The sequence below is a fragment of the Chlamydotis macqueenii genome, chromosome 18, assembly GCF_036417535.1.
Source record: "Chlamydotis macqueenii isolate bChlMac1 chromosome 18, bChlMac1.mat, whole genome shotgun sequence".
In the NCBI taxonomy this organism is placed as follows: domain Eukaryota; kingdom Metazoa; phylum Chordata; class Aves; order Otidiformes; family Otididae; genus Chlamydotis; species Chlamydotis macqueenii.
This window is the reverse complement of record NC_141573.1, coordinates 6,650,325-6,676,684: the sequence shown is the minus strand read 5'-3', so window position 1 is coordinate 6,676,684 and position 26,360 is coordinate 6,650,325. Positions and strand designations below refer to the sequence as shown.

General features: G+C 47.0%; 1 protein-coding gene and 1 long non-coding RNA gene across 2 annotated transcripts; both read right to left on the bottom strand.

The window, feature by feature from the left end:
- Positions 1-8,900: 8,900 nt before the first annotated feature.
- LOC147598464 (uncharacterized) lies at positions 8,901-17,189 on the bottom strand. Its single transcript, XR_015260561.1, has 4 exons — positions 17,039-17,189; positions 14,409-14,529; positions 13,505-13,651; positions 8,901-9,877 (listed from the first exon to the last, which is right to left on the bottom strand). It is a non-coding gene; the product is annotated as an uncharacterized LOC147598464 (long non-coding RNA).
- Positions 17,190-20,984: 3,795 nt separating this feature from the next.
- On the bottom strand, positions 20,985-25,583 carry TOB1 (transducer of ERBB2, 1). Its single transcript, XM_086762304.1, has 2 exons — positions 25,419-25,583; positions 20,985-22,926 (listed from the first exon to the last, which is right to left on the bottom strand). Exon 2 carries the CDS (start codon positions 22,787-22,789, stop codon positions 21,809-21,811), a length of 981 nt encoding a protein of 326 aa, XP_086618430.1. The 5' UTR covers positions 22,790-22,926; positions 25,419-25,583; the 3' UTR covers positions 20,985-21,808.
- Between the last annotated feature and the right edge of the window lie 777 nt (positions 25,584-26,360).

Sequence of the window (26,360 nt, the reverse complement as noted above, 5' to 3'; positions counted from 1 at the left end):
GTCCCTTGATCCTATGCCCAGGACAACAGGTCCCTGCAGAAGCTGAAGGCACAGTCTCACCCCGAAAAGGCTTTTCTGTCATCAGAACAAGGTCAGCAAACATCCTCATTCCATTGCACTTTCCTATTTTTCTTTTAATCAATATATTGTCTATCACAAAAAGTCCAAGGCAGAAGGATGGCAGTGTGCTGCCAGCTGTCTTGCTTTAGAAAAATCCTTTACATCTCAGCATACGCAGCAATTTATTGCTTATTTTCACTAGAAATCCTGTTTTTATAGGTGAGAGAGTAAAGTAAGAGGAATGAGAACAAAATTCAAAATAGAAAAGTGCAATAAACACTCTACAGACTATATGACACAGACACAAAGCTGCTGAAACCAAAACGCACAGACAGAAATGCACAGAGCGGACACTCTTGAAAGGCATTTCTCAGTTTGACCCTTTCAGAGCATTCTTTCAAACCACAAAAACCATTTTCCACCAGACCACTGTATATACGCGTATGAATAAATACCCTAAGGAAGACAGCACAGGCTGTGGGTGTGAGTGCGTGCATACACATAGGATTGATCATTTTAACATTTATGTGTCCAAAAAATGTAACATTTGTCTATGCAAAAATCCTTAAATAAAGAAAAGGCTGATCCTGGAAAAATCCTGCCTCGCTAAGGACTGTCATTGCAGGGAAGGGAGCGAGCGCGGCACGGCGAGCCTTATGGCTGCTCTCTGTTCGGTGGGCTCAGCGAGTTACCACGGCGGTGCCCTGAGCTTTCTGCCTTGCTCAAAAGGCCAGTCCAAGTTTGGACTGGTGTCAAAACGTGTTTGGGCGAGGGAAGGAAGGTGCAGCGAGCGCTCCTCTGCGGTGCCATCCAACGGGCTCACTGCGGGGTGGGCGGTGGGACAGTGGCCGGTCCCTGGTGGTGGGCACGCGTCTGCTTTTGCAGGTCTGTGTTGGGTACGATAAGGACTGGGGGAAGGAGATGAAATAGGCAGATGCTGGGCTTCAGCATGGTGTGCAAGGCTCCAAACCCCCTGACGCCCATACACGTTGGGCATTTTACAGTTGAGTGTAGGAAGAATAACAGTGAGGGTAACAACATCGACTGCGGGGCCAGCTGTGGTTTCTGTGAAGGCTTTCCCTTCCCTGTACCAGCCACGGGCAGAGACCACAGCGTGATGGAGAACTGGGCTCCTCTCCCAGTGGTCTGGGCTTGGGTTATGTCTGAAAAGCTCTAGCAGTGGGAACAGATCTAAATCTCTGCTTATTTGTACGATTTCAGAAGAAGCTGGGTGGGAGGGAGAAAAGCCTGGACCAGACTTGCTGGCCAAGAATATTTCTGCTTGCTTTTTTGTTGTACCTTTCCTAAGTGCACATCAGATAAACTCCAATTAAAGGTTCATAACATTTGTGTATATTCTTGAAAAGACTGTTTGCTGGGAGATGCCAGCCCCGCTACCCTCCTCTGCTGGCTCATCCCTGGCTGTGGCAAGTGCCACTGTTTCGATGGCTCATCTGTCATTTTTCAAGCAAGCCGTAGGAAGTGGAATGTTCTTGCCATACTTTCTAACACAGAGAAACTGGAGGATGAAAGTTTAATAAAGACTGGCTTTATATGGCTCTTTTTTTTTTCCAAAAGCTAAAGGATTTTGCAAGTGTGGGAGTGCTGGAGTGACTCGGGAGACACGTACCCGGTTGTTCCAGAATTGCTGGGATGCAAACGTAGCTGAGAGCAAAAAGCACACAATTCATTGCTTTTCCAGCTAGCACATTGCAGTGCTTGGGCCTGGGGTCTAAAACGCAGTCTGAACTTCTGCTCCCAGTTAAACCCCTGGGAATAAAGCCTGTACTTAAAGTGAAATGAGTGTGCAAGTGATCTGCTGCTGCAGGGTTGTGCAAGGCGTAACGTGTCTCCCAGCCCCCTTCGGGCACGCAGCTCTGGTGTGCGAGGGCTTGCTTGCATGGGGGATCCTGGGGGACATTTTGGGTCAGTTTTCCAGAGTAGTGCAGTGCCAGGCAACAGCAAACAGGCCAGCCCAGCTCCCAGACATGGTACGGCCACGCTCACGTAGCTCCTGCCCAAACCTACAGAGCCAGGCTGTTTCCAAGCCCCGCAGTATCTGCAGGACAGCTCTGTGCCGGGCAGACACACCCTCGGCACGGGTGAGCATCAAACCCAGCTGCCATCCCACACCAGTCCCACACTGGGACATGGTCCCCGCTCTGCTATGGATCAGGCTGATCCATTTGGCCCGCATGGTGCTGAGCAGGCACATTGGCCGGGACCAGCTCGGCACAGCCCCGCAATGGCAGGTCACCCAGAGAAGGCAAATATTGGACGTGACCAGCCCCGTTGGGAGTGATGAGCCATGCTGCGAGCCCCCCTGGGGTGCACGGGGCTGTGCTCCACTGCACAGAAGCACCTGATACAGAGAATTTGATCCGCGCGTCACACCACGGCTGCCCCAGGGCAGAAGGAGCAGTGCCATGGGCATCCCCTTGCCCACTCGCCATCGGAAAAAACATCTCTGGCCATCCCAGGAGCACCGCACCTCCCCGTGGCACGGGACTGACCCTAACTCCGAGCCTCTCCACCTTCTGACCTTGAAGAATTTAGCTCTCCACTCAAAGCTAGTATTTTAAGTTCAGCCTCTTATTAAATCCTTAAGAAGCCTAAAATTCAAGTCTGACCAGTCAGCCAGCCTGAGGAAAGCCTACGCACAGAGCCAGGCACTGAGAATGTCGCTAAAGCCTTTGCAAGGCTAATAGGTACTTGCATGTGGCTCCTGATCAGAAAATCCCTTTTGTGTTGCTCATGCACTCAGTTTTCCGTCCTGCTTTCCGGGGTCCATCTCTCAATGTTGTCAGAAAGCTGGAAGGAAATGCCAGTATTTAAAATCTGTATTAAATGTATGAAAGAAAAGAAAGAAAGGGGAAAGCCTGCTTGGTTCCTCCCCTTGCAGGGCAGCGGGCTCGGAAGGAGCACAAGTGCCTGTTTGAGGTGCCAGGGCAGAGCTGGAGGAAGGATGCCACCTCCAAAGCCAGGTGGCCACAGCCAGCAGCTGCTGTCAAAGCTCTCTTCCATGTGTGGCCACCAAAGCAGCAGCATTTCCCGGAGACACCAGCCTGGGAAGCAGCAAGGGAGCAGAACCACGTTAGCTGGGTCCAAGACCTGCAGGACCTCCCCAGGGCTCAGGGAAGGATCTGACGGACACTTCTGGGGAGGCAAGGAGACAGCAGAGAGCCGCTGGCCCCAGCGCGGCGTGCCCACCTCCCAGTCTGGAGTGAAGATGAAAAGTGCAACACACGAATCTGCAAACCCTGCAGCTAGAGCTCAGTGGAAATCATCCAACATATGGATCCAAAACTGAGTCACAGGTTATTGTGCAAACTGTCTGTGCAGCCCAGCTTGATTAGCAGGGGGATAAAATACCAGAAAAAAAAGTGATGGTGTGCAGCTTCTGCATGGAGGACTCAATGCATGGTACAGTTGGCAGTTCAGGGCACGAGGGCCCCGTGTTAGCACGCATGAAGAGACGGCTGGATGATTATTCAGAGAGAGAATCCTGCATCACTGCAAAGCCCAGAGCAGCTGAGGTCAAAGGAAAGAGGAAATAGAGTGTGTTCTCATTGCAAGGGCTTGAGATGAGGTCAGGCAGAAGTTTTTATGGGCAATCAGCTCCTAAACTAGGAGCAAAAGAGATGATGACGCCATTGGAATATGATTCAGATGGCAAAGGTATTTAAGAGCTTAGCTCCCACTTGTTTCAAAAGCAATTAGGGACCCCTGCAAGAATTACTGCCTGGCCATGGGTCTCCGTTCCTGAGGGAGGTGGCTGTGATGAAGGTCATGCACGGCTTCAGCCAACACCTAATGACTTCCTGCAAAACGGAGGAGTAATTCAGCTGGCACCAAATTAGCACCTTGCACCACGAGACCCACTTCCGTCAAATGAAGCACCCTGCGCCCTGGTTTCCTGTAATTCCTGCGGCGTGCCCGTGCTGTGAAATTCTCCATGTAGCTAATTACCAGGAAAAGATCATGGCCAGGCTGGGTATCTACACCAAGGCTGGATGGAGCCAGGTTTCCGAAGGTACGGCTGCGAAAATGTCACCCTGAGTGAGAACTTTGAGTTTGGAGCCTGTGCTTTTATACCAAATATTTAGTGTTTTCCCTTCGCCAGCTCTGGTTACTGATTGACTACAAGTGACCTCCAACTGCCTTATTGATTTACAGCGGTTGTCAAAGGACAAAAAATGAGCCCCATGTCCAGGATCTGCGAAATACTCTGAATGGAGGTTGCACAACTGAATAAATGTTCTGCCAGCTCTTTAAATCTTGAAAAAAAAAAAAAAAACACAACTGTCGAGTTCCTGATCTACAATGCAAACACCAGTGGGATATGAAGATAACGCTGCAGCACTAGCGGACATATCTATTAGCCAAAAAAGCAGCGCAGCCTGTTTAATTCACAGCTATTTATGGCTGGGCAAATGATGTGACATTCAAGCCTGAGAGTGTAGAAAGCAAATGGAAAGTCTTCCAAAGGCTGCTCTGCAGCTCAGGTTTCAAAGTCAGGAAACACTCTGATTTTGGTGTTTTACTCTGTGCACATCTCTATTACCGCCTTTCGTCTCCGCCAGCCCTCCGCGGTGCCAGCCTGCACTGGTGTTCACCCGTCCAACCGCTGAACTGTGAGCCCAGCTGGCATGGTTTGGGAGGGTAATCTTCTCCAAACATCAGGCTTGCTGGTGGACATGGACCTGCATGTGCTGCTGAAGACCGTGGGCACAGCAGCAGTGACAATGGCATTGAGAATGGACATGAATGTCCATGTTTCAAGATTACGGGTAATGTGGGGTGGGGATGAGCCTCCTTCAGATCCCACTCTGGGGCGTCTTGTATGATCCTCTGGGGCTTACAGGATGGAAAGGACCATGGGTCTTGTTCCACATGGGAAATCCTCCCCCCCTCTCATTTGTCCCAGCAATGGCTAGAAATGCAGAAGGAAACAAGAAGGCTGGAGAAAAGAGAATGAGGAAAAGATTCATCTAGAGGGAGGAGGGGGAGCATTTTTTCACCTTAAACTGGCACGACAGCATGGTAGTTGGACCGGATTAACTGGCATTAAAAGGAATTACCCATAAAGGGGTTTGTGTCTTCTCTTCCCACTTCGCTCCACCCAAACCAAGGGGGTATTGTAACATGTGTAAAGGACATGACTTCCTCTACTGCTTGAAATAACTAGAAAAACAACAGTAATAAATCTCCAGGATCAGATGGTATTCACCCAAGGGTAAAAGTACTCACATAAGAAATTGCTTAACCATTAACTGCAGCGGATAACCTTTGCTTCAGTCTGCGGCAGGACGAGAGGATGGAAGGTGGCAAACAGGGGCCTAATTTTAGAAAAGGGTTCCCGGGGGCTGGGTATGAAATCTCAGCAAGTCTGGCAGAAACTAATAGAGGATAAAACTCACATCTAGATGATAAATATGATGTAAAGAGGAAAGTCTGTGGACTTCAACAGAGGGACGTGATGCTCGTAATGCTTAACTTTCTTTGAAGGAACCACGAGGACAGTGATGGTCCAGCTGATAGAGTTGACTTGGATCAAGGCCTTAGAGCAACTTCCTCACACAAGGCTTTTAAAGACACTTAGTCCTGTAGGGAGAGGTAAGGCAACCTCTTGACACAACAACTGGTTGAAACATCGGAAAGGGTGAGACTGAAAGGTCAGTTTTCACAATGAAGGGAAGTCAACGGCAGTGTCCCAAGGGACGCGTGTGAGGGCCTGGGCTAGTTGATGTAGACGGTCTGGAAGAGGGATGTGAGAGGTAGGTTACAAAGGTTGTTGTTGAGATCAAGTTATTTAGGGCTGCAAAAACGCAAGCTGACTGTGAGGAGCTGCAGAAGGGCATTGTAATACCAAGTGACAGGATGATAAAATAGCAGATGAAATGCAGTATTGATGAATATACATAGGGGAAAAGTGAGTACTAGCTGTGCATTCCTATGATGACTTCAAAGAAGCTGTTCCCACTTGAGACCTGTTTGATCCACACATGGCTCTGACCAGGGCGGCCAGTCCAGCTGCTTCTGTTATGCAGGCAGCCCCCTGAGCAGATCCTGCACATCGCACCCCTGAAAACAGCACCAGCAGCTTGATGCCTTGCAACACCACCATTAACAAGCACAAAAGCCTACGAACATCTTAAAAACTCAGCGGCATGTGCACATCATGCTCGGACTGGGTTGGTTACCGCCTTGCTAAGAAAATGCTACTTGCTATTAAAGACTTGCTCTTAAGATCACCAGATAAATCAGCCACGTCCCAGCCCCGTAAAGGCAAATCTTGATAAAATAGGAACCTTACCTCCATCTGCTCCCAGAAGCACACCATTCTGCAGAGGGACAACAGTCACAGCCACACACCCTTCCAACTCTGGCACCTCGAGTCTCTTTAGAAGGTGTCCCACCATTGCTGCATCTACAGTGCTCGGGGAAGACGCTGGAAATCACAAAGCTCCATCGGGAAGCGACTCCAAGGTTGGCCTTGGCCAAGTCACTCCATCTCTGGACAGAAAGCAAGGTGCAACGAGGTTATTACAGAGACAGAGGAGGTCTCATTGTCCTCGACAGGACTCACCATGTAAATAGGCAGGGTCAGGCTCACCATCCAGCAGTGTCCAACAAAGATAATTTAATTACATGAGCCACAACCAGGCACCGGCACCCAACTCGTCACACACACACGTGCTGCACCCACCATGGCCCCAGCGTGGAGTAGCCAAGGTCTTCCTCACACAGTCACCTCTTTATATTTTTACAATATTTGGGGTGCAAAGAAAAAAAAAAACAAAAAAAAAAAAATCCCAAACCAACCCTCATCCCTCAGCACCGAAATGCTGTCAGACCGCTGGAAACCGGGGCAGGAGCGTCCAGCTGCTCCCAGCGCCTGACACAAGATGGCGGTGCCATCACGGCCTGGGGCCCGCGCCGGTACTCACACTGCCTCCGCCCGCTTTATTCCCTTCCTCTCTCCAGTCCTGGTGAGATTTGCCTTCCCCTGGTTAATTGGACCGTTTCGCAGACACTCATCTGTATAATTTAGATTTTTCTGAGGGGAAAGGAACGCCCCCCGAGCTGCACGGCTGGTTCTTGTCCGACTGATTTCATCCCTGCCTGGTTGGTGACACCGCAGGAGAGATTTTAGGTTTATTGGGAAAAATCCCCGTGTAGTAGGGAGTGTGAGGAGGCAATCAAATCCATTTCCAGAGCTGCAGGAAAAAGACACAATATATAATTTATTTGAGGCTTTTTCTCTCCCTGTTTGCAGATTGCACAGTTTCTAAATATATTGGTCCAGTTATTCAAAATTATTCATGGATCTCTTCAGTAACACTTGACCTGTAGATCACTCAAAACGTGAATATTGCAATCAAATTCTCAATTTCTGCTGTAATTTATGGTAGCTACCAGATGTATGCTACTCAGGTAATTAACTCAGGATGAAACTCAAATTGTATATTTGGTTATAATATTTGCAATTCACAATTTTTAGTGTGCTAGCCAGCTCCAAAAGTCATCTAATCAAGAGACGAGCAAAAGTATCTTCTCTCTGACATATCGAGATTGCTGCTTTTATCAGTCAGATTGGTGTTTCGGTGAAGGGCTGGTTGTTCACGAGCACATGCGACCAGAGGGCTGCACAGAGTCAGGAGTGAAAAAATATAGATTGAAAGGAAAAAGTTAATGGCGTTCTCAGATCTACTCATCTAATAGGTGTGATGAGTAGGACTCACAGTAAAATCTCCGTAGCTGTTGGGTCTCTGATGATGCTTTTCCCCTGAAAATACTAGGAGAAGGGTGCGGTGGGGATTTTTCTCCCTGCCTGTCCAGCCCACGTCTGTGCTGGGGGTTATTTGTCGTGTTTGGATTATGGGGATGCCTGGAATGGGGCCACACTCTGCAGACAGAGATGGAGAGATGCTCCTCACCTGCGGAGAGCTTCCAGTTCTGACAGAAGGGTGACGGGACGCAGCAAGGGGTCCCTGGGTGCCGCAGCCGGCGGAGCATCCTCGGTCCTGGTCGTAGAGGCTGGAAGGGTTGAACCACCTTCCTGCAATTGTTACTTGTTGAGCTTTCGGTTACAGAAATATAAGTGCGCTGGCAACCCAAAGTATTTAGGGATCATGAGTCACATCTCCCAGTGTCACAGACTTGGCTTTAAAACTGTGTTATTTCTTCTAAATAAATAAATTATTGGGTGTTTTGGTCGTTCTTTTAATTTGCCTTCAAATGGCAGAGCCCTTCAGTGACCACACATTTACGTTTTAAATGTAGACTCTAACCAGCATTAAATGTAGACTCATTTTCTCACTTTTATTTGTGAATGGAAGTTTAAGGTCTCACTCAGTCACATAATCTCCAAAGCAGGAGCTTTCGGAAGTCGGAGACTCACAGAAGGGTCAGGAGGAGCAGTGTTGCCACCTAGGGACCTTCTGAGAGCTCTAAAAAAAAAAAAAAAAGAGTTTTCTCCAAGATGGGATGCTCTGACGCATTCCACTCGGGTAACGGCTGTTTGCCCGCTCGCTGTAGGTGTGCTGGGAGGGAAGTGGGTTTTGGAGATGATCTTTTTGGCTTGGCTTTTGTTTTCCTGCCAAATTAGCAGCCTTTGCGGCTCAGTAATGCATGCCAGCCAGAAATCCTGCCCCGCAGCCACCAGCTGCCTCATAAAGACTGTCAGCCAGCCCCGCCATTGCGGGCTCCAGGAATATATTCATCCTGAGATGCACCTCTACACCTGTTACTTTTCGATTCAATTTTTCATGTTTAGCTATAGAAGTTTTTCAGCAGACAAAAATTGAAGGAGGATTTGCTGCTCCAACTCTGGCAGAAAGATTTACACATGAGCAAATGATTTGTAACAAATACAGGGTAAGATAGATGGAGCTGCTTCTCTTGTTCACAAATTATTCACAGACGATGGGCTTGAAGAGGAAGAAATTTTTTCCTTGCTTTGTAAAATACACACATATGCATTTTTTTATTATTATTTATGACTACTTTCACAGTAAAAAACACTCCTGACAGCATCTTTTGCAGAATTATTGCAGCTCACAGGTTGTTTAGTTGGTAATCTGGAAAGAGGACAGGTTTGGAGGTTTTTTTTTTCCTTTCTCCTTTTTTTTTTTTTAGCAATTACCTTGTCCTGTAAGACTTTCGTCACGAGTTTGAGCCTCTGGGCTTTACAAGGTCATAAAATTTAAGTTTCTAGCCTCTACTTTTCTCACCTGCTCAAGGGACCTTATCGCGGAAACAGCTCCTGGATGTTGCTGGTCCAGCACAGCTCCTTAAATCAAGCTCCAGGGCAAATGCTCGTGACCGACCATTTGAGATTGCATTCTGCAAGCATTCCTGAGTGTGATAAAAAAGTGCTGTTTCTACAAGAAGGGAGATTTCTAGAGCGTCGGGTGCCACCAGAGGAGTAAGTGGTGGGAGATGGACACTTACATGGAAACAGGGACCCCTGACACCCTGAAGGACTCAGAAAGATATTTCTAGGTAGGACCTTTGGGGTTTTGCTTATATTCCATATTTCCCATATAAGGGACTAGTTTTCTTTTTCTGGATAAGACTTTCTTTTCCCTACTTCCATAGCTAAAATTAAAACGCGTCTCCATGTACTTGGCAATGGTGTGGTGGTGGCAGGTCCTCCATCCGGCTGTCCAACATTGATGTGTAATTTGGAGTTTTCCTTCTCGGCCAGCCAGGTACGGGAAGCAGCTCCAAGCCTTGCTCTTGTGGTAGCCGCATCCTGCAGAAGTCACACAGCCCTACGAAACGGGCACTGCCACAGCCTGCCTAATAAAAGCTAACGATTAATTAAAAAAAAAAAAAATTACATTTTTGGCCTGAAGATCCAGACACTGCTAGGTGCAAACTAGGTCACTATTCAAATCCCTGTCTTCGTGGCTCCTGTGTTCCAGATGTAAGCACGTGTGCGTACGTTACACGTCAATTTGTGCAAATCATGTAACATATGCAAAACTCACTGGCCTGTGAGCTGAGCAAATACACAACTGGTCTGCAAATCCATTACTGGTAGGAGCAGATGGGTTGCTTGCTTAAATAAATGCATTTGCAAACTCCTCTAGGTCTGCTCTCAAAACCAGCGGTTTGTTTATATAATGTGGGGCAGCCAGGCTCCTCCAGTCTCTGCTCACCAAACCCTCCCTGGCCTGGAGTTCAGGTGCTTTTGTTTTTGCATAAAGAAAATCTGAACATGAATAGGTTTTTTTCAAACATAACTAAAAAAAAATTATCTGTTTTGGTTTGTAATGTACGAGTAACGCATTGCTTACGTTCATGCACTGTTAATTGGAATGATCCGTAATACATCAGTCGGAGACAGAGCAAAATAGGCACAGGATAAAAATGTCTACAATGACCTGCTCCTGCAAATTCTGAGTAACTTCATGCTCTGGAGCAGAAGCTGCCTGAACAAACTCATTTTATTCATCCCTTCCAGAGCTGCCCATAGGGGATGGCTGGAGTTAGCAAGAGCAAGGGAGGGAAATAAAGAGCTGCATTTTCCCTTGTTCTGCTGTTGCATCCTCAGCTGACAAAAAAAAAAGTCAATGGGCTGAGGAAAAGCACATTTGTTTGCTTTGTGGCTGCTTGGGTGCTTGCTCACCTGGGGGAATCCATTTCCACCCAGCACCATCCTCCAGCCCAGCTCGACATGGCCAGCTCCCACACATCCACACAGCCTGCAGCCACCGCTCCCCAGGCGCCCCGAGACCTTCTGCTGGAGAGGAGGAGGAGGAGGAGGAGAGCATGCACACGTGGCTCATCAGCTGCCTGCGCAAAAGCGAGCTGGTGGTTTCAGCCCCGTTCCCACAGCACAATTGCTGAGCACACACACGGGCTCTCCAGCTCTCAATGGCCACCTTTGTTGGCAGCCACGGGCTGCTGACGTGGCACCCAGCTGTGTCACCTTGCCCCGTCCCCTGCTCCCCGTGAGGCTGGAAGTGGAGGAGAGCCCTGCCTTCGACCACAAGCAGGGGGTCATACTACCTCCTTCCTAATTTTTATGTTCACTTTTATGTTGCAAAATAAAATCAAACAAAGAAAAGAGCCCAGCAGAGGAGGGAGGAGGTGGAGGCATTTCCCCTTCGATAGGTCCTTCCTCTTTCTTCACTTCCTTATTTCCCCCCTTCCAGTTCCTTCCCCTACCTGTTGAAATGGGGTTACCATGACACGATGACGGAAAAGCTGCAATTTTAATGTGTGAAGCTGTTACAATTTTAAATAATTGCTTTAAAAAAAAAAAAAAACTAACTCAGCATTCCCCCCTGCTGCTCTGCCACCCGCAGCACCCAGCGTCGCCGACCGCCCCGGCGCTTCTCGGCAGACACGCTCCCACCCCAGCAAAAGTCAATGTTTACATTTGTCACATATATTTTTAGTGCATCCTATACCCAGTCATGCCTCAACCCAGCCTCGTGGGCCAATTGCCGTGTCGAAAGGCACCTCCCAGCAAATGTTACTTCATTTCTGGAAGGACCGAGGAAAGAAAAATCCCCAAGTGAAGCCTGGCAGTAGCTGGCTACAGGGTCCCTGTTTCACCAGTCCTTCAGGTTCTTCCAGTTCACAAGGACAACGTGCACAGTGAAGGCATTTGCTCTGCAACTGGCCTCCCAGTACCTCACCTTTGTAGAGGCAAACAACTCTTAGAGCAGTTAAATGCCCGACATAGACCCCTCACCTTGGGCTGACTACAGCGCAGCAGGACCATCAGGATAAATCTGTTGGGTTTTGGTGGGCTTTTGGGGTGTCCTTCTAAGAGGACTTCAAAGAGTTACAAGTAATAGTGACCAATTTCCAATTTTCCTCCTTGTTGTCTCGACTGGCTTGTCCCTGTACTGCTAGGATGCTGTTGAGTGTTGCACACCGATTAACGCCTTCACTGTGGGCACTGCACAGCCCAGGTCTTCTCCAGCAAAAAGGATTTGTGCCCCTAAGCGACAATCACTGCTGCTGAGTCACACTCGACATTAGCTCCCTTGAAAACATCCCCATAAAGCAGCGGTCCCCAGTTTAAGCACATCCTGATCCCGTAGAGGATATTGAATGGATGGAAAGTAAATAATACTTTCTCTTTTTCCATGATGTGGGAAGGATGGTGCATTTCACAGAAGAATAAGGCCAGCCTTCACGGTGCCAAAGTCCACGGCTCACCCCATCCTCAGCTCCGCAGGGACAGCTGGCAGCTCCTCCATCTCTCCTCTGCTCCATCCCCACCTCGAGGATGGGGACAGCGATACCAGACAGGGCTTTTCTAAGGATAAAAGTCTGTTGATGACTGAGAGGTGCTTTACGACAGCAGTGGTATTGTACCCCAGGGTCACCCAGAGCTCTCAAGGGAGGAGGGACCCTCACAGCACCTCTGCAAGGCACAGAAATGGGGTTATACCTCGTGCTGATGGGGAACAGAAAAATCGGAACTGCTGCTGGAAGGCAAGAGCAAGCAAGCATGGTGAGCAGGTCATATCCTTTCATTCCCAGCTCTCCATGGCATCATTTATCAAGCGATTACGGAAGAAACAACCAAGTAAAAAAAGAAATAACTGGCTAGAGGTTATACAGCCTGGGCTCCCCGTTGTCTTTCAGCCTGCGCAGATAAATGTCATTATGGGAAAGGCTGGAAATCGGATACAGCTCTCAAGTTCAGGAGGTCTAATGGGGAGGGAAAGAAAAGGCCCTGGATGAAGAAAACTGCAGCAGTTGTATGACTAATCCCAACATCGACAGACATTTTCCCCTCTGCCTGTAGGAGTTATGTGATCCTAAACATCCTTAAGGAAAACAACCCCACTCTGGCTAGCAGATGACTAACTGCTTGCAAATAATCCAGATATCTTTTTATATATGACAAAAGACTAAAATATCCAAGATGACAGTGCCCCACAGAAGTGTCTCAAAGCCAGGCACTCGAGCACAGCTAGCTCTTTCCAAAAAGCACCTGGGAACTGGACAACGTGAGACCTGGCTGCAGCACTCCCCGCCAGAATGAGCCTTTTGTTTGAGCAAATGCAAATGTCACGAGAGGGAACGGGCCAGTTGCCACCCTGCAGCAATGCCCCCAGTGGCAGGGTTGGGGCTGGATGGCCTCAGATCTCTCCGGAAAATAGGCAAAGCTCTAAACATTCTGACTTTTGAAGAGAGTAATCTCAAAGTCAGCCTCACAGACGATCCCTGTCTCTGCTTATGTATCAATCGTTTTCTGATTTCTTCAGGCAGACATTTAAGTATGTGGAGTCCATTTGTGCAGGCATCAAAAAGCCAAACTCACTGGAGATCTCAGACCAATATGTATTTTTAAATGCATTATTAGCTGCAAGTTACCCACAGCACATAAGTAGAGAGGAAAAGTTGTGGTGACTGTAAAAGGCAAAAATCTCTCCTGCACAGTCCAGGTTTGCCTCTCCACAGTTACCCGTGTTGTAGGTGAAGAGGGTCATCCTCCTCCCCATCCATCCTCCTCTCCTGAGCCTCGGTGGGCACAGTGGTAGAGCCAAGGGAGCAGGATTGTTTCAACGGCAGCAGAGGCCACAGAAATCAGCCTGGGAAGGGCTTTGGGATGCTGTAGGAAGGAAAGGGATGCAGTATATGATATCACTACAGCAGGATTGTTTACAAACTCTAAGAGTCCCATGTTGCCATTGTCAATTAACTAAAGATCAGCAGAGGAACATCATTCTCTACCATAACTATGTGCATTTTTAGATAAATATGTTCCACAAAAGTTTTGTAAAAGAAGCTTCTTTGCCTAAAGCATCTACTTCTTCTCAAGCCTCCAGTGGTACAGCATAAACTATTTTACTAATAACAATCATTCCTGAATTTGTTTCTTGAGCATAGATCACAAAATACACAATTTATTTGGTAGTGTCTGTATACACTTCTATTTCTGCCCTTCTTATTCAACCTCGTAGAGTAAAACAGGCAACTGAGAGTCCGGAGAGGGACACAGCCCTGCCCTGAAGAGATTACAGTCTCTATCAGAAAACACACTGCAAATTATACGTGGTAAGGGACAGACCTCAGACAAGCAGAATGAGGAGAATGGCTTGTTTTGGGAAAGGGACTAAGAAAAGCAACTCTAAAGGAAGACTTCTAAGGAAAATAGAGAGAAAAATCAGGAATTTAAAAGAATAAATAAGGTAAGAAAGAATTTGTACAGCAGAATATTGAACAAAGGACTGATTCGTAAAGATGAGATCCAGATCCTAAATTTAACCCATCTCCTGCTATCTGACTTCGGGCAGGTAAGCTGCTCCAAATCTGAATTCTTAAAACCACAGAGACACGAAGTAAAAATGAAAGACAACTCTACTGACCTCTGAAAGTTCATCACCTCCAAATGTGTGCCATCTATTGAGGTGACCATCCGGTCAGCCTTGCTCCCAGCTCTCCAGTGTCACCAGCAGCTTCACTTTCCTGGCACTGCCACATGGCACGCTCGGGGAGAGCAAGGCAATCTCAGACAAGGTGGGATGGATGGCTTATGCACTGAGCAGCTCCACCACGTGATGCCTGTGCCTCCCTCCTGTTAATTGGGCTAGTAGAGCACCTCCCATAGTAGCTCATCAAGGCTGTGCCTCCGTTTGTAGGCTCGGGAACAAGCGCAGCGGTGCCGCAGACGCGTTGCAGCGAGGAGAGTGCAAGATGTAAGCGAGGAAGGGCAGGGAGAGGGGACACCGTTTATTAGGTCAGCTGGCGTACTTGCAGAAACGAGACACGCTTTCAGGCACATAAGGCACATAAGGTTTCCCTAGGTCTGAAATAGAAGCAATAACCTTCCAGCTAAATGCAGGTTGAGAATAATTGTTCGGAGTTAAACTTCATTATACTAATGAATTTGGCAGTTTGAGCAAAAGGATGATTGGTTCCTGTTGATCAAAGGGAGGATACTAGCCAGAGGACAGCTGATAATATCATTTATGGCACAAAGAGAGGGCGAGAGAGACTGGAATAATTATTGCTTAGGGATGGCTGGTGGTAGCAAAAACTATAACGTAAAATGCAATCAATATCCGTGTGGTTTTTATATCCTAGAGTCAGGAATTTTAGTACTCAGATTGTCTTTTGAAGTAGTTTTGGTGACCTCCCTTGAAGGTCAGGAGTGAGAGGTCAGAGATGCAGCGGTTGATCTCTTACCCAGTGTTTCTCTCCTTCATCAGCTCGTACAAGTTAATTTGAGTTGGTTGCCTGCAGTTGTTGCCACCAGACTGTCAAGTCTGTGATGCAAACTGCACAGACAGGAGGGCGGTGAAAGGTCTCAGTCTTTCCGTATCACTTAGAAATCTGATTCCATCAAGCAGCTGTGGTTCATTGCCAACACTTCTGAGTTCATCACTATCCCTTAGGTATTTTATTTCCTGTGAAATGCCAGTCCCAGGGAACTTGTGATTTCTTAAGGATCTAAATTTTCACCTAAAAATTAAGTTTGTAGTGGACTTGTAGAGAAAAGCTAGAATATTATGAAATCTATTGAAGCCTATACGCAGAAGATAAATTAATATGGTGTGAGGTTGATTATTACTTACAATTACCTTATAATTTCTAAGGTATAATTTCTTGCAGGCCTGAATCACAGTTTCTCAAGTGATTGGGTCTGGCAGTACTGAAAGGAGGCTTTAAGGAGAGCACTGGCAGTCCAGAAGGCATAAGTGGAGAGCATTCTTACGCATTATTTAAAAATGAAATATCAATTGTTCTCAAGTAAAATACAACCCATGGCTCAAAGCAGTTAATAAATATGAGATTCACAAATATCTGCAAAGTAGGTAACTGCCCCAGGTGTTACCATTTTCAGTGGTATTCAGGAATTTTGCACTCTTCCCACTACATTGCCAAACAGAGGTGCTGCACATACCTGACTAACCCTGAGAAACACAGACAGACCGAGAACCCGTTGGTTTCAAAAACACCTTGCAGTTATCTACAACATCTGAGACTCAGCAGGGAGTTAAAGGCTCAAGCATGGGCTTAAAAACACAAAAACTAGTCTTGACAAGGCTGAAGCAATCTGTTGAAGACTGGGCAGACAGTTCATAGCACAGCTGGCAGCAGAACCCAGCAGCCCTCTCTCTGTGCTGGCACACAGGATACTTAACCTTATGGTCTAATGGAAATTAAAGGAGAATTTGGTTTAGTTTGTAAAATCAAGTCTAATTTTGACCAGCAGCAACTTCAGTGAGTAGGCTGGTGTAAAATTTTCACATGATTTGTACTGGAGGAATATATACTTCCATATCTATAGAAACACCCACAGAAATTCTTTCAGAGAATCACAATAGTCAGTATGTGAGATCTCACTGCTCCAGAGGCCTTCTGCTCCAACGGTGGATGAATCAGACTCTACACACCATGGACAATGAGAATCAAATGCTTTACTTTCATATGCATGCCTTATTTCAAAATGTAAAGGTCTAGTACATGTTAAGTGAACTGTACAACGGAGGAGACTCTCAAAGGCCACAGAGACTAAAGGTGATAAAAGGAGGGAACAGTAGGTCAACCTCAGAAGATGTTCTTGTGGCCTACAGAAATTGGATGAACTTCCTTATTGACAGCAAAAAGGCAGCAACAGCCAGCTAACATCCGACACTTGCTAACAGCAAATTTCAATGGAGACAGAGGAGGAAACCAACACAGAAAAGGGCAGTGACTTGCCCACAGTCAGATCTGGAACGTGGGGTGCCTGAGTTGTCATCTATTATACCGTGTTCTTCACTAACCTGCCACCTCTCATTTCCATCAACACGACTGAAAACTCCCAGGCTGCTGCATTACCGGATGAGGCTGCCCAAGCAGCAAATTCATCCAGTTTAATGAGACTGTGAGCATCTAACATAATCCTTAACTGTTATCTGACATTCAGTAGTTCTTTGTGCTCTGTCGTTAGGGATAAAGCGAAGCAAAGACAAGTAAGCCTTAGCCTACACAGAGCAGAGGGAGAGGGTACCTTTCGGTGGCTAGAGCCCCGCGTGCTGAGGTCTCCATGGCACAGCAGTTCCTGGCATTGAGCAATTTAGGAGATGAGGTCAGAGAGAAGCGGAGTCTGGATGAAAAGAAGAGCGGCATGAAAGGCTGGTGCAGCCGAGCAAGGAGCGAGAGGCAGCAACGCACAAGCTGGTCCTTCCGAGGGTTCTGTGGGAGAGGCAGAAAAGAGAAAGGAAGGGGTTATGGGTGTAGCAGGGAATGAACATCACCTGCCAAGGAAAAAAGATGGGTTTCCAGGTCTGTTTTTAATTGCATTAGCCAGTCCTGTTGATATAACCTTCTCAAAGCAGCTCGCAGGGGCACTAAACAATAATTAAGGCACTACATTCCCAGACTCCTCTTGTTTGATGCTATGGGTAATCGCGAAGCTAAGGGGAAACGGGAACGCAGCGCAACGAGCTCCACGAGGGCACGGAGCTGACAGACTGTTTAAATGCAGTGGTGTCTCAGCTCTCGGAGGAGGAGAGGATCTCTAATTTCAGGCCCCTGAAGTGCTAAATCACCAAATGAAAACTACAGCCAGTTCCCCCAAAACTGCAGCCATCAATACTACTGATTGTTTCTACCAAACAAAAGTTGACAGAATAAAGTATGGGGGTTGAGGGATGTCTGCACCGTAATGCCAAGTTTTTTCTAAAAATATTTTACACCTGCTATTCGTTCCGCACACTGATCATATTTTGTCTATGAGGTAGAGAACTCGGAGTGCCAAAGGGAATGCGGTTTACGTTCCTGAGTCTTAATGCTTTTTCCCTTCTGTAAGGCAAAACTCTTTACTACCATCACTAAAATAAAGCCAAGAGGACAAAAGTCATATGCGCGCTGCCACGGTAACAGTTTAACCGTTCCTCTCGTTGATCTTTAGAAACAATCCCTTCAGCAGGATTTTACAGCTCTGGCACTTCAATTTAGCAAACTTTTTATGCAGCTCATGAGAGGAATGCAGCCAACTCTGTACACTCAATTTAAATCAACTTGCTGATGATATAAAAAAAGAGTGCTGAACCGCCGGTTTGCTTCATCTGCTCCAAAACTACCAACACACACTCCGAGGTATTTATTCCTGAAACGTTAATAGAACAGTCTGGGGCGTCAGATCAGTAGATGAACTCTGGTTTGATCCCATGCCGGTGCAAAGAGCTGATTTAACAACTAGTTGTTTGGTTACTTGATATTTCAGAAATGCAAGGGGGCTGTTTGCTACTAACGGTGTTTCGCACATTGCAATACGGCGGGAGCATGGGGCGCGGACAGCTGGGCAGGCGGCCGTGCTGTAGCTGGGTGATCATCTGCCACGGTTGCCTGTAGCAAGAGATCGTACAAGCAATGTTTAATAGCTTTCTAATTTTGCATGGCGAAGGAGGGATGGATCTTTCTGTGGCTTACGCCCAATCCTCAATTTGTAGTTGAAGTTAAGAGAACTACAAAACTTGTACTCACCGAGATTCACTCTGGATTCCCATCCGCAGCACGGACCTTCGAGAACACGACGCAGTAACGAAGCACTACGTATTGTAAACTCCACCTGCGAGCTGGCTCCCCTTTGCAGAAATAATCAGATCAATTTAATTTTGGTGACCGCTGCTAGACTTCTGATCAAGAGCAAGGTCTGCAGTCTACCCGCAAAACAACTGCGTCACAGACCGAAGCTGTCCACTGAATCCTCTCTGCCCTGCCACGCCAAGACGCCTCTGAGCTCCATTTCACAGATGTCAGATTACGGCTTTGAAAAGTTATCGACTTGTCCTGAATTGAGTGAGCCTTGCAGATGAAAGTGTTTTGAACTCGTGCTGGGGTGGGGACTCTGAGTGACGAGACAGGATGCACTAAGCAGCACCGAGGGGGATGCGCACGTCACGGTTTTACCCTTTTCTTCACTGTAAATTAAAGACATCTTCTGAGGTTTAACTTACGCCGGCAATTTTAAGGAAGTAAGTCGCATGGTCACAAAAGAAAATACAAAAGAACTTGCACAACTGAGTAAATGCTTCCTTTCCCCCTTGCCCCCTTTTTAGGTCCTTCCTCTCAAGGCAAACACACTTACCTGACAGCACGGCCCAGGAGCAGAATACTGAGTGCGCACAAATTAAACCCGAGATTGACTTGGCACTCACTGAGAACAGAATGTTGCAATGTAAATGTTTGATCTAACAAATTCAGCACCAAACTTTAGCAAAAGATAAATAAATGGGTGAAGCAGACTGAACAGAAAGCACACATCTTTAATTTCTATAAGGAGTAAGAGAAAACATTAAAAATATTCGCATTTGCATTCTTTGAGAAAGCTGGAAGCTTTCTCTACAGATTGTCTCCTTGCAAAGCACAATAAAAAAAAACTCTGCTTATTAAAATCCTAATATTAGAAGGTGCTGCAAAAAAACAACCTTGTTTCCAGAGATTCTTCCTTGCTGCAAACCACTGCCCTTCATATGCGGAGCTGGGTACAGTGGCAGTGAACATTTCAGAACGGGAGGAGGATCAGCTCAACGACCTTTAAGACAAATGATCTCAGTTTAAATCACAGGAATATAAATATTACAGAACACGTAGAGCAGCCTCCACTGTCAGAGGTGCTCCCCCTCCTAGGCAGTTGAGGTAGTACTGTATTGTAAATAGTAAAATTGTACTAAGCCTTAAAGTCTAGGCACACAAATAGAAATAATACACAGAGCTAACATTCTCCATTTTCCAGTAACTGATGTAGTATTTTTTTCTCTAATTCCTTTTAAAAGCCAAATCATCCACTTAAAATCAGATACCAAATGATGCACTTTCAAGTACAGTTCTGTCCAGTGATGTGCTGTTAGTGGAAAGATAAACCAGATGGCCAACTCAATAAAGAGCAGTCAGTTAAAAAGAGACAGACGAATGCCTAAAAAAACCTTCACTCCCATTACTGCTTTTGAATTGGTTGTCATGGCATTCAAAATTGATACCGTTGTCAGCCTCACGTCTCTACCCCGTCCATCTCTTCACAGCCTCTGTCCAAAGCAAAGATCTCACGCTGGTGTTGAAAAATTCCCTCTTCCTTACAGCACTAGGCTATTTCCACCAAACTGGGGGTGTACACGAGCATGGAATTGACACCTTTTGTAAAATCAAGTGCATCAAACGGGAAAAGACTGACCTTCCGCCTCCAATTCCAGTTTCAGAATACTAAAGTTCGGAAAAGAGTACAGGATGCAACTTCAAAATAGCCCTGGAAAAGCTGAGTTGCTTTGTCAGCCTCTGAATTCTTTCTCCTCCCACTCACACTGACGTTTTGAGAATCTACGAACTTAAAAATTGGTAAAATCCAGTAAAATAAAAACCTTCGAATGTGACATTGTAGTTGTATTACATTTCCCTTTTTAATAGAGCATATAAAATGGCAGTTTACAATGCGGTTAGTAAACTGTCAATCAGCACTTTTATTCAGCCTGGTTCCTGAGCTATTAATCCCTAATGCAGAAACAGAACGCTGATGCATTGGTCTGGGACCTCTCCAGATAATACTTCAAATCCATTCTGATGACATGGGAAGTTAATTTCATTGAATCACCTGAGTCCCTTCTAGAGACGTCACATCACACAGTAACTCAACATTCACATCGCTTAGAGTCTTAACTCTCAAGGAAAAAAAAAAAAATAAAATTACCTTTCTGGCTTCAGTGAGCTGCAGTTACGGAAAACAAGTGAGAAGTTTGCTCAAATAATTGTAGGCGAGCACTTAATCAGGCTATGTGCTTTGTCAGTAGTATTTTAGGTAAAGCAACCCATTATTGCGGTGCATCAACACAGCAGCCCTTTCCATCGCTCCTTTGTGAGGCACTGAGTCAGGCTTTTTTGCATCATTAGCAGCGACAACACAACAAACGCAGCGCTCTGATCTTCAGCAGAACAGTAAAAACACAGACCACAACAGCCAATTAATTTTAAAGAATTTTAATACAAACTTAATATAAACTATTTCAGTCCCTCTTAACATGTAAGACACTGACTCAAAATACTTTTATACCTTTTTTCAAGTATTGCACAATGTAGGTACAAAATTAATATTTACGATTACATTTTCTTCCATAATATATAGCAAAAATCTTTAAACTTTTAACAGAAAATACAATTTGTGTTTCTTTTGAAAAAAGCAAATATTTCGTACATTTTAATTCCACCACTAAGGAATATTCTGTACACAACTTTCAATTTTTTTCAGAATTGATGTCTTTAAGATGGATATCTTACAATTTCAGTAAAAAAAATACAACATGAAGCTGCTGCAGCTGTCACAGATCACTGTAGTAAAAAGATATAAATGCAATACCATGTTGTAGAAACAATATATATACTCTGATATTTTACAAACTTTGTACTAAATTAAATTATACAATTAGAAAAAGACCAATAAACCCACCTATTAGTGCCAATTTTTTAATATATATACATATATGTTTGCGTACATATATATATATACACATGAAAAAAATCAGCCACGTCCTTGCTATATCTTAAATACTGTAAGAGGCCATATTTTGAGAGTATATTTTTTGTAATGTACAGTCAGTATAAAATAATTTTGTGCTTGGTTGGCAAATGAAAAAATGATGCATGTTGTATTTATCTAACCAAGCTTGAATGTATTCATACTACAAGCCTTAAAAAAAATCTCAAGAGGTGGAAAAAAAGATACACCCTTGGGTACGTGCATTTTAACTTGTACAATAGTATTTACTTGTATTTCACTTTCCTTTTATTTTTAGTTAGCCATAACTGGCTGGAATTGCTGGTTAGAATACTGCATGTTGTTTAAACTAAAATTCAAGCCATCCACAAAAGACTTCTCATTTAGACCTCCATAGGCTGCAAACATATCAAAGGCATTACTGTACTGGAGAGGACTGAGGTTAAGGGGGCTGTCAGCAGGAAAGATGCTACTGGTACTACCTTGACCCTGCATGTTGGGGAAAATGAACTCCTTTGCGTTAGGAGAAAGGGCAGAAGTCTTCTGCTGTTGTTGCTGCTGCTGCTGCTGACTGCCTAAGCCAAGCCCGTAGAGAGAGTGCATGGAGGAGGAAAGGGCTTTCTGCTTCAACAGGTCATTGACATTCAAGCCAAGGTTGGTGGGAGAAGTGCGGGCGACCTTGTTGCTACGGCCGCTATTCTTCATTTTGGTCGAGCCAAACTTGGTGGCAGCAAATGTGGCAGTGGTGAAGGTTAAAGGCTGAGTGGAGCGGGGCATGAAAGTTGGGCTCACAGCAGCAGAGTGACCAAAGGGAGGAGAAGGAGAACTAGACACTGAAGATGCTGGGTCACTAATTGGCATGAACACCTGGGCCTCTGGGTTAAAGCTGTTCTTGATTTCCTTATCCAACTCACATCCATTTTCATTATCATCCACATAAAGCACTTTCACTGGTCCCTTTTCACCGATTTGGTATGAAACCTCAAATGGGTCGATCCAAACACTAAGATCCTGAGGCAAGTTGCCACGAACATCATCAATGTCCAAACCACTCTCTTTGGATGCTTGTTCTATGACTGGGTCCACTTTCTCCCCTATATGTATACATCTAAACCCTGATCCTTTGTATGGCTTTTCTGGATACCAGTGCCCTTCATACTTCTTCTTAAGAAGTCTTTCAAGCTCTTCACCAAAAATGTTGACACGTCGTCTGGGAAGCTTATTGTACAAATATGAAATAATAAAATTGAGTGCTACTTGGATTTCAAGCTGCATAGCTGCTATGCCACAAAGTTATAAGTCTGTTTCAAAACCCGAAGAAGAAAGTGTTCAAGATGCCACAGGGAAACAGAATTTCATTCAAAGTGCTGATTCTAGTTGATTATTATCCTTCACCTTGAGTGCTCTTGTTCCTTTAAGAAAAAACAAAAGCAAACACATCCAAATAAGGAAAGCGTAAGATCAAGCTCCAAGGCCTACTCTTTTAACTTCACTTTCTGCATAAAATAGGTTACTTTTAAAGTCAAAAAAACGCGCATCAAACTATTTATGTTCACGCCTGCGGAAGGTGTGGATGTCAGCTCCGTTCAGTACGACGTACAAACGACGCTGCGGAAGATGCACTGGCGCGTGTTTACATAGACAGCACGGGGCATTTCAAAATCACATGAGCTTGCTGTTTAGTTATTCAGAAAGCAGGAAGGAAAATTTTTAAGACATCACAGAACTGCCAGGCCTGTCAAGGGTTCAACTCCCGACCCCTATTTGGATGATTTATAGTACTCAGCTGCAAAATTTAGCACCAGACTATCAGTTTAGCTTGAAGGGTCTTAGTCCAAGGGTCATTTATTATTTTAAAGTTTGCAAACATATCGGTTGCACCGTAAGCTACAGAATTATAAAAACGCTAACAGCTGCTTTAGAAGATTTCACACAAATAACTAAAATTATGCAACATGTATTTTAAGTCCCAGCAAATCATCCGCATAAACTGCGCGCTGGCAAAATTATGCTAATGGAAGAGAAAATGTCCGCTGTACATAGACAACGATTCTTCCTCGGAATAGCTAAAACGATAATGCAGTCAATGCACACAAAATAGATGCACGTATCTTCTGTCATTAGGGTGGCAACGACCGTGAAATTATTACAATAAATTAATTCACAAATGTTTCCCTTTCTACAAATTATTCGATATTATCAGATATAATACATTTTTATATATATTAGATTAATATACTGCATTGTCTACGGTTCAGATTTCAAAAAGCTACTGGAGCTAACAGGCCTTTCGATAGCCTCAAAAAGGAGTGCTTTTCTCCTTCTCCATGACTCCATTTTATATTTAATATAAAATATGGTTGCCACTCCTTCACAAAGGACAAAAGAGAAATTAGCTATCTAAAGTTAAAGAATCAAGTATTAGCAGACGTACTGCTAACAAAAATCCCGCAGCACCTTCGCATAAAGGTACTCATCCACAGGAGACACCTTTGTTCAAAAAGTTCCAGTGAAACAAAATGTATTTATTTTGGCTCGAGTTAAACGCCCAACGAGAATTTCAATTAACAGTGTGCTTTTCTGCACTGCATCACTAGGCACAAAATTTAGTGTAGCTGTCACTAAAGATTAGAGAAACCAAAGTCAATATCAAAATCCTTCAACAATGTCAATACGATGCTTTTTTATTTCTTGCTCCAAATAATCTCCTTTTAAAGTCAGGAACCCTATTTCCGAGCCACTTGCGTTCTCCCCAACATGGTATGGGAATAGTTTGAAAGCCTGTACGATAAGGCGACCTTTAAACGTTTGCTGGATCAGCACTGGGTGGGGATAAGGAAAAGATCAAGGGCAAACAGAAGATATTTACAAAAGGGACACAATCAGTACAGAAAAGCTGATTGGGTGGTTAAAAGGGACATTTAAAAATGATTTATTCATCCATCTGTTTTGTTTCCCTTCCTCCACGTCCTTTAGCAATGAAATGATCCTTTGAAGGCGCACCGGGCAGACGCTGTAAATTTTTCTAAGCCCCAGAACGGATCCATGGTACGAGCAGCTGATCAAACAAATCACCTTGATGGTGTCAAACTTTTCTTTTTTTTTTTTTTTTTTTTCCCTCCGTGTACAGAGGCCAGTATTTCTGGGGGATCCAAGCCCATGAGCCGCCCCAGCAGCAGAGCCCTAAGCAGCGAGGGGAGTTACATAAGCCGGCAGTCGGGTCTCATTAGATTTCTGCTCACAGCCCTGGCAGCTCCGGCAACAGCAGGAGGAGGAGGAGGAGGAGGAGGAGGAGGAGGAGGAAGAGCATTTTCTGAGCCCGTAAGAAAGAAAATGAAGAAGAGGAAGGGAGATGACTGGACGGAGGGGTGGGGGGGGCTGCAGGGCCCCCTCTGCTCCGCACACAGCCCAGTACCAGGGCCCGGCGCCTCCCCTCGCCGCCCCCCCCCCCCCCCCCCCGCCGGGACAGGGTGCTGGAGGGCGGCTGCCAGCTCTGGCCGGAGAGGCCCGGCGCAGGCAGCGGCTCCTCGTCAGCCGGCACCGCTCCCTGCTCCCAGCCCCAGCCCCTCCGGGGATCGCCCCGGGAGGGACCCTCTCGCTGCACAGCCCCCCGCGCCCCCCAGGGCTCCCCGGCCCTTTCCCTCCCCGCGGGGCCGCGCCCGCCTCAGTCCCCGGCACCGCAGGGTCGTGACCGCCTCAGGGGCCGGGGCCGGGCGGTGGCTGTCTCCGCGCCCCCCCATCCCCGTCACGGCGGTCGGGGCCGCGCCCGCCTCAGCCCCCCCCAGCCCCAGGGGCCGGGCGGCGGCCGCCTCAGCCCCTCGCTCGCCTGACGGCCGGGCCCGGGCGGTGGCTGCCTGAGCCCCCAGCGCACACCCCCGGGCCGTCCCCCCGGAGCGGTACTCACCCGGGTGGGTGTGCGGGGGGTAGTGCAAACAATCCCGGCGGGGGTGTGAGTGCTGGGCGGGGGTGGAGTGCTGCTCAGCACCCGACCCCCATCTCCGAGAGCCGGCTCCCTCGGTGCGGATGGGAGGGGAAAGGAAAGAGAGAGAAAAAAAAAAAAAAAAAAAAAGGGAGGGGGGAGGGTTGGAAAAAAAAAAGGGGGGGGAGGGAAAGGGGGGGGAGGGCTGCGCTGCTCACACCCCCACGACGGGCGCGCTCGGCCGCCGCAGCTGCGCTCCTTCTGCTCCTGCCCCTCCGCCCGGCGCGCCCCTATATATCCCCTCCCTTCCCCCGCCCCCCGCTGCGCCCCGCCCACAACCCCGCCCTCCACCGGCTGGAGACCCGCCTGGCCCCGCCCCCCTCAGGCCCCGCCCCGCCCCGCCGCGCAGGGCCCTCCGCTGTCTGCCCTTCCCCCGCCCCAGCGTGGAGGGGCCGTGCTCTACGTCAGCTCGCTCATCACCTCGCAACACCGTTGCGTCACTGCCTACGTCAAAGCCTGCCCTCGCGCCCCTCGTCTCCGCAGGGAAACGGGGGAGGGGGGCCGCGCTGAACTACATCTCCCATGACCGCCGCTGCGGGGCGGGCGGCGGCGGCCTGTGGGCCTCTCCGATCGCGGCTCCGCGGGGAGGGAGAGAGGGGACCCCACAGCCCCTGACGGGACGGGGCGAGACGCCTGCCTGCGTCCCCCAGACACCGGCGGAGCTGACGTGGAGGAGTGGGGGCTCCCCTCGGCGAGGGCCTGGCGAGGCCCCGCGGTGGCGGCAGCCGCTCCCGCCCTCACGGGAGAGGGCGCGAAGCAGCACCCCCGGCAGGCCCCTCACAGCCCCCCCCCCCCCCCCCCCCGCCTTCGCCCTGGCTAAAAATACTCCCCACAGGTAGCAACGCTGACCCGATTGGCTGCCTGCCC

Coding starts and splice junctions, on each gene's coding strand:
- TOB1 (XM_086762304.1), bottom strand. CDS start 22,789: ATGCAGCTTGAAATCCAAGTAGCACTCAATTTTATTATTTCATATTTG.